Source organism: Antrostomus carolinensis, unplaced genomic scaffold (genome assembly GCF_000700745.2).
Source record: "Antrostomus carolinensis isolate BGI_N321 unplaced genomic scaffold, ASM70074v2 scaffold24003, whole genome shotgun sequence".
Lineage (NCBI taxonomy): Eukaryota > Metazoa > Chordata > Aves > Caprimulgiformes > Caprimulgidae > Antrostomus > Antrostomus carolinensis.
The window spans coordinates 1-7802 of NW_010304779.1; the positions used below are offsets into that span (position 1 = coordinate 1).

At 51.9% G+C, this 7802-nt stretch overlaps 1 protein-coding gene across 1 annotated transcript in view; it reads left to right on the forward strand.

The window, feature by feature from the left end:
- Window positions 1-99: 99 nt before the first annotated feature.
- The window catches only part of LOC104522336 (hematopoietic lineage cell-specific protein), a gene marked incomplete at its 5' end in the record, with an annotated part of 11481 nt that continues 3778 nt past the window's right edge, over window positions 100-7802 (forward strand). The window contains 6 exons of the mRNA XM_029084177.1: window positions 100-229; window positions 1450-1560; window positions 2207-2261; window positions 3582-3692; window positions 4202-4312; window positions 4954-5009. Coding sequence (XP_028940010.1) covers window positions 100-229; window positions 1450-1560; window positions 2207-2261; window positions 3582-3692; window positions 4202-4312; window positions 4954-5009 — 574 coding nt within the window. The remainder of the gene's footprint in view (window positions 230-1449; window positions 1561-2206; window positions 2262-3581; window positions 3693-4201; window positions 4313-4953; window positions 5010-7802) is intronic.

A 7802-nucleotide genomic window follows, 5' to 3' on the forward strand; every position in this document is an offset into this window, starting at 1 on the left:
GGCGGTGGGTTTATGTGCTGCTCTGTGCTGGGCTCCAGCCGGCTGCGTGGGTCTGCACAGTCCCCCGGTGACTTGCCCTGAGTGTCTCTGTCTCACCAGCATTCACCAGCTGAGGAGCAAGGTGTCGGAGGAACATGAGGTCATCAAGAAGAAGGAGCTGGAGACTGGCCCCAAGGCCTCCTATGGCTATGGAGGCAAATTTGGAACAGAGCGGGACCGGATGGATAAGGTAACAGTTGTAGAGGTCTTCCTTGGGCCCCAGTGGAAAAGTCTTTTTTCTCATAAAGGAAAAAGCATCCCTTTTTTCTGGCCTGACCATGAAGGGAGAGAATGGAGGGGTGGCACGGCTGCGAGGATTCACACATGGCTAGCTGGACCATAATCTGCATCCAGGATCTGTTTGAACCCATTTCTATAATTTGTCTCTACCATTTCTTTGCAGCACTCCTGTTAGCTGTGAAGAAGAACTTTCTGTAGCTTGTTTCAAACCTGCTGCCTAACAATTAAATTAAGTATCTCCCTATACTTGTGCTTGGAGAACTAATGAATAATTCCCTCCTCACATCCTCCATTATAGGCTTCTGTCACATCTCCCCAGGATGAAGCCCTAGTTCGCATTCTCTGTTCTCTAGATCAAATCTGTTTTCTGATAAGCATCATCACACTTCTTCCTGTACCTTGCAACATTTAAAACTTCTCTTTTTTCAGAAGTGAGATGGTAAGATTGCAGTAGTATTCCCAATATATGGGGACACTGTGGGTGTACGTGGTACCAGGATGGCAGGGTGAGAAACAGACATTTCCAGGAGGCCAAAATACAGCAGCCATGCTCAGTCCCTTCCGCCAAAGCAGAGTGAAGATGTTTCTGTTGAGCAGCTCCTCGGCCTTCGTTCAGTCTTATCGTGATGTTACAAGTGTTCAGCCTCTGGCCCTTCTCCTGAGTGGGTGCAATTCCTGGCCACACCACCTCCTGCAGGGAACAGTGGGACCCTGAGTGGCAGTAAAGGGTGGGACCCTGAGTAGATGTAAAGGGTGATCCCAGCCAAGTCTGCTGACCCTTGCTCTCAGACACAGAGAACGGAGCGGGTGCCAGAGCTGCTGCCTGTGGGTTTTCAGTCGTGCATGCCTACCTGTGTCCCCATGTGATTATCCACTACTCCACTGGCGTTGGGGAGCAGCAGGTATTCAGCATCCCACTGTTTGCACGATGAGCTGGCAGCGGGGCTGGCTGTGTGGGGTGGCTGCCCTTGCAGCTGCATCACAGGTCTCAGAGCAGAGCTGGTACTGGCACAGGCTGTGCAGAAGGCATCGCTGCCACCAGCATGGCCAGTTTGGACCTGTCACCTCATGGGTACGAGCATCTGAGCAGCGGGGCAGAGCAGCTGTGTGGTGCCTCTGTCCATCCTGTCAGTCTGAGTGGTGCTCACATCACGCTGTCTCTCCTCTCAGTGCGCAGTGGGCCATGAGTACGTTGCTGATGTTGGGAAGCACTCCTCGCAGACCGATGCAGCCCAGGGCTTTGGGGGAAAGTATGGAGTCCAGCGGGATCGAGCTGACAAGGTGTGTTGGACAGGGCAGCTGAGACATGTACTTGCTGCCCCTAAGGTACTGTGAAACACTTCAGATTGTGGCTGCAGTTTTCAAAGCTCTGGTGGGCTCAGGTCTAGCTGTGCCGTGCACCACGGTCTCCACTGAAGCAAGCAGCTCACCTCCTTCGTGCAGGACAGTGACTAATGACAAATTGCAGGGCACTTGTGAATATTAACCCTCTGGTGTGCCTTAATGTGCTTGCACTCTCCTACCCTGGCAGCACTGTGTTTGTCTTGGGGGCTGTGGTGTTTTGTATCTCCAAACCCTCAGGCTGTGCCATGCACAGCGACTGGCTGTGGCAGGACTGGATGGGGACAGCAGGATCCCGTCCTTCCCATCCACATCCTGGTGGCAGATGCTGCCTTGCCTGCTGACAGGGTGTGGGGTCACGGTTGTGGCCCTCTCACCTGGAGTGCACGGGCTCTTTGGAGGGCCTGCTCCTGGACAGCAGGGCTGATGTGAGAGGCTGAGGACGCCCGTACCAACCGAGGAGTGGCCAGGTGCCTGCATGTTGCAGCAGAAGACAGGGAGCCAGGTCCCAGCCCAGCTGCTGGTGGAGGGTGGGTGCGACCTGACTTGGCCCTCAAAACTGATGTTCCTCCCCTTCTCGTTCCAGTCAGCAGTGGGCTTTGAATACAAGGGTGAGGTGGAGAAACACTCGTCCCAGAAAGGCAAGTCCATGGGCACATGTGGCCCCTTGACACTTTGCCCAGCTCCTTTTCTGCTCCCAATATCCTGTGCTGTCTGCTGTGGCACAGTCTCCTTTGTTATCCCCCTCCTGTCACTTGTTTCAGATTCCTGTTGCCAGTCAGTCACCCTTGCAGCCCCATTCCCTGCTGTCCTCTCACCACCCGTCTGTTGTACATCCCGCTTGTCTCTGCGTTTTGCTTTGATGGAAACCACGTCATGACTGAGCAGAGAAGACACCTCCTCACACCCCCCTGATGGATGACTGGTGCTCCTTTTCCTCTAGAATTCCTTCTGAGCATCTGCTCCAGAGGGAGCCCAAGCACTGTGGGATGTGAAAAGTGATTTCTGAAAAAGTAGCATATAAGAAAAGGCACAACAATGGATATGGAAACAAAAGCCTACACAGCACCCAAACTTTTGCAATTCTGGACGTGATTCCACCAAACTTTGACATGTGTGTACAGACAGCTGTATTCATTAAGAAGATTGCAAGACTTGAAACTAAAGATATTTTAAATATTCTGCAGCCAAGAGAAGATGAGAGGGCAGTGTCTGTTACTGTTTCAGATAAATGTGAGGAATGCTGCATTGCCAGGGAAAGAAGAACTGAACAAGTAGTTAATACATTACTAGCTTAGAGGATGGAAAAAGGGGAGGCGTAAGGAAGATGTACTGTGCCTCTATCACATAGTGGTTGAGCATGCCAGAGACAGTCTGGGGGGAGAGCTGGAGCACGTCTCCAGAAACGTGGGTTTCAGCCTTTGCTGCAGCATCCAGAGTCAGTGGTTTCCATGTAGAAGTAATATTCCACAGTAGCAGATGTGAGCCATGCAGCAAAAGTTTGTCATTTCTTCTGTAATTTCAAAAGCTCAATATACTTATTCACAGACCAGCCAACCACAGGTTGAAATCCATCCTGGGGGGATGCCCAGACTGTCAGTGCCCAGGTTTTGCCCAGGTTTTGCCTTGGCTTTGTGTCCTTGCAGCTCCCCCTGCCTCCCCAGCTGCCGTTGGCACGTCACTTTGCTTCCTTGCCTTCTCAGACTGCGGTGTCTCCTGCTGCCCTCAGGCTCACTTGCTCCCCTGACCCACAGTTGCCCTGTGCAGCCCTTCCCATGGACCCTCATCCTCAATGACCCTCGTGGTGCTCCCTGCCATCCACTCTGTCCTCTCCAAACTCCTTGCTTTTTGTAGTGTTTTCCATCATCCCTGCTGCTCTTCCTCCTCCCTGGTGCTCCTGCCCAGTGTCCCCTCACCAGCCCTATGCTCAGGGCAGCATTTCACTCCATGCATCACCTCAGATTACTCCAGGGGCTTTGGTGGCCGTTATGGTGTGGAGAAGGACAAGGTGGACAAAGCAGCGGTGGGATTTGACTACAAGGGCCAGGCAGAGAAGCACGACTCTCAGAAAGGTGAGCTGGGGAGCCCAATGCAGCAGGAAGGGTCAGGACTGGAGCCTGGGACTGTGCCCAGTGGGGCTGTGGGGATTTTTGCAGCCTGCAGCATGAGTGGTGGAAAAGCTACGGGGAGCTGCCAGGTGCCCGCTGCTTGCAGCAGGGGAGTGGGGCAGGTGGGGAAGCCATTGCACGGTGCATGACTGCTGTAAACAGTTCAGGCTAAATGAAGAGGAGCAGCAGGTTTCTGTGGGCACAGGGATCTCCTGGGCAGTATGTCACCGAAGGAAGGGTGCAGGGGAAGCCCAGGCAGGGGCTAACAACGGGTGACATGTCCTAGGGAGGGTTGTTGCTGCAGCCACCAGTGGGGAAATCTAGCTTTGCTCCATGTCTTTCTCTAAGTCCTGGGCAGGAAAAACTATTGCCCCTGTGAGAGCCTGAGCCTTAGCTCACAGTGCTGCCACTTTTCTTTTTCCCTCCCTTGTCTGTTTTCTTCCATGCCATGGTTGGGATTCCTGTGGCTGAAGACTATGCTGTGGGCTTTGGTGGGAAGTTTGGGGTCCAGAGGGATCGTCAGGACAAGAGTGCCCTTGGCTGGGACCATCAGGAGGAAGTGCAACCCCACGCATCCCAAACAGGTAGGGCAACGCTGACAAAGGTGGCAGCACAATTTCCTTGGAGCACACACACACACAGACACACAGAGCAAGTGGTTCATACTTGACAGAGCTCCAGCTGCTGAAAACTGAATGTGTACAGCACGTTGTGGAGCATCTGGGACATTGTGAACCACCACAGCACGAGGGTAAACTCTGCCAGAGTAGGTGCCTGCTTGGATCAGTCGGGGACACTGGAGGCAAGTCCCTGAAGTCGGGCTTCCCAGACTGTGCTGTGCTCTCGCTGTGAGGTACATTCCTAATCAGAAGCTCCTTCAAAAGTTGAGCACATGGGAGTGAGGCGAAGCAGGTTCCAGGAGTGGCTTGACTACTCTGTTTAACTTCAGTGAACAGGGTGACATTGCACTGAAATGGCAGGACTGGCTTCTCACCCCAGTCCCTTGGAAGCAGCTTTGCCAGCGTACAGCACTGAGCATCTGTGCACTTCACTGAAAGGAATGAAGCATTCGTCTGAGAATCTGCTGTCCAGAGCATTTTGCATCTATTATCTGTATTTAGTTCCATATGTGATAAGAAAACTCATTTCAGTAGTCACAGCATACTGAAGTCTGGTGTACCCAGAATATCAAATATTGTAAAATACCTTCATTTTTCCCGTACAGACTATGCCAAGGGGTTCGGGGGCCGTTACGGGATCCAGAAGGACAGAGTAGATAAGGTAAGACCTGCAATTGCTCCCTGCTCGTCATTTCTCTTTGCACTGCTGCAAGGGAAGAGATGAAGTTCCACTGCTCAGTGCACAGCTCCTGCAAGGGTGAGGGGACTGACCAGAGTAAATACCAGAGGGTCCACAGGAATGCAGCCTGAGGAGACCACACTGCAAGGAAGAAAAAGCTTCTCCCATTCTCGGCTGCTTTTGAGTCATTCCACTCTTGGACTGAACAGTCACACACCAGCTTTAATTTAATAGCAGGATTTAATAGCAGAGCCAGTGAAGAGCTTTCTAAGGGCATCAGGCTGTGCCCTCCTGGATATCTAGGACCATCTGAGGTGCTGGGGGTGTTCTGTATGGGTGCTTGCCGTTGATCCTGCAGGCCCTGCCTGTACCACTACAGTCAGGATGAGCAGTGATCGCTCCTTGGAGATGGAATCTTGTGCGAGTGCATCCTGGCAAGAAGTCTGAGAGGCCATAGGCTCTTGCACTGCGCAGGAACTGTCTTACACAGCAGAGGTGCTGCATCAGGAAGAAGGCCCATCTGGTGTCGTGTCTCCAGCAGTGGCTAGCAGGTGGTGATTGTGCAGAGGACAGTGTGCACACAAGTGGTTCTTGCCTCAGACTACCTCCAGCGAGAAGGTGTCACTGCTGTGGCTGCCATTCCTCTAGCTGTTCTTGCTCAAGGCGTAAGGTCACACCCACACATAAACAAGGCTTCCCAGAAGCTGGCTTCAATCTTTGGTCCCTCAAGTAACCAACTTGCAGAGCTCTCCAGTCTTCCCAGTGTCTGTCACAGATCTATGGCCTTTTTGGTATCTGGCTCCTTTTCATAGAATCATAGAATGGTTTGAGTTGGAAGGGACCTTAAAGCTCATCCAGTCCCAACCCCCCTGCCAGCAGCAGGGACACCTTCCACTAGACCAGGTTGCTCAAAGCCTCATCCAGCCTGGCTTTGAAAACTTCCAGGGAGGAGCAGCCACAGCTTCTCTGGCCAACCTGGGACACTGGCTCACCACACTCACAGCAAAGAATTTCTTCCTCACATCTCATCTCCATCTCCCCTCTGCCACTTTCAAGTCATCACCCCTTGTTCTGTCATTAACTGCCCTTGGCCAAAGTCCCTCCCCAGCTTTCTTACAGGCACCTTTCAGGTACTGGAAGGTCGCTAGAAGGTCTCCCTGGAGCCTTCTCTTCTCCAGGCTGAACAGCCCCAACTCTCTCAGCCTGTCCTCACAGCAGAGCTGCTCCAGCCCTCTTATGCTCCTCACCAACTGGGAAGGCTTTGTGTGTGAGTGACTCCCCCTTAACTACTGGTGAAATCTGGCCATTCCTCATGGTGCTGTTTGTGACTCATCAGCTTCTCTGTTATTTGTTACCTTCTGCAGGTGTTTCTGTCCTGTCCAGGAGTTTCTTGTGCTCTGTTCAGTTAGCTCAGTCTCAGGCCAGGATCTGGTTGTCTGCCTGCAAACTTTAATGAAACCCAGCAGGGATCAAGCTCACATGAGAAGAGGTCATCCAGTTTGCTGGTTCAAGTTTTGTATCTGGGCTGAAACCAGGCAAAGGTTCATCTGCCATCAGCTTGCAGACTGTCTCTGGTGCTTGGATTAATGTTGTGCTTTGGCAGGCTACACTACAAGCTTGTTCAGGAAAGGGGGTCTTGCCAGTGGATGGTGGTCTGCATGGATGGGGATAACTTAAAAGATGAGAATCCTGGGTGGTGGTGGGGCTTTGGGGCATTTGCAGGAGGAGGCAAGGGTACCTTCCCTGAACCATACCTTTCCTGTTGTTGGGCACAGTGCTGATGGCACGGTGTTGTGCCTGGTACAGCACCAACATCACCACACGTGGGAGCTGGAGGAAGCAGATGACATTTCTTCAGGGCCCTGAGCCAAGGAAGGATCATAAAAACATACTTGTAACAACTGAGCAGGTTCCTTTCCACGCCGTATGTGCAGGTTGGACCAGTAGCAGATGAGGAATGGAAGAGATGAGCCTGGTCTGTGAATTTAACACCAGCAAATGGAGGTGCATTGTCAAAGGGCAGGACAAGATGGTTGTGGCAGAAAAATGTATGTGAAACCAGATGAGCACTTGTGCAAAAGTCAGGGCTGTGGGTCACCTGAGGAGCAGGATGGAGAGAGGGGTTAAGCAGTTCTTGATTAGCTCAAAGTGGAACAGGAGTTTGTGCATTTTGAGAATACTGAAGCATAATCAAAGATGGTAAGAGTAAGGATATTTGGGTAGGTACCTAAGTTCTTGGTTGCCCAATTTTTGGGCAGTGGAGTAGTGCTGAATTAATTGCTCCAGAGTAGAGCAGAATAGACCATCAGGCAGTCTTAACTCTGCTTTGATACAGTGTTGAACACTAACTGTAAGATTCAGCTCTCAGGCTGAGACTCCAGAATGTAAATGCTGTCATATAAACAACATGTCCAAGTCTCTGCTGTGGGCTGTGTAGACCTGTTCCTGTTTGCCTGCTCAGGTGTGTTTTCTTGAAGGAGGGCAGAGCTGCTCTCTGGGCTCCACTGGCTGGTGGCCCATTGGTGACATCTGCAGGTAGAACCCTCAGTGTAGCTGTAGGAGTCTGCAGGCTGGATCCTACCTGCAGTTTCCTTTTTGTATGAAATAATTTTGTCATGAAAGTAGATAAACCCCCCCTGCCTCACTTCTCTTCACTGCAGACAGGCTCTCGATGCTGTTACCAGTTTAGCCATCTCTTCCCAGCTGGTGAAGCCAGCGGTGTCTCAGGTTTTCACTTGGATGTTTTCCAGCCTGTGCTGCAGGCAGCGCCCTGCT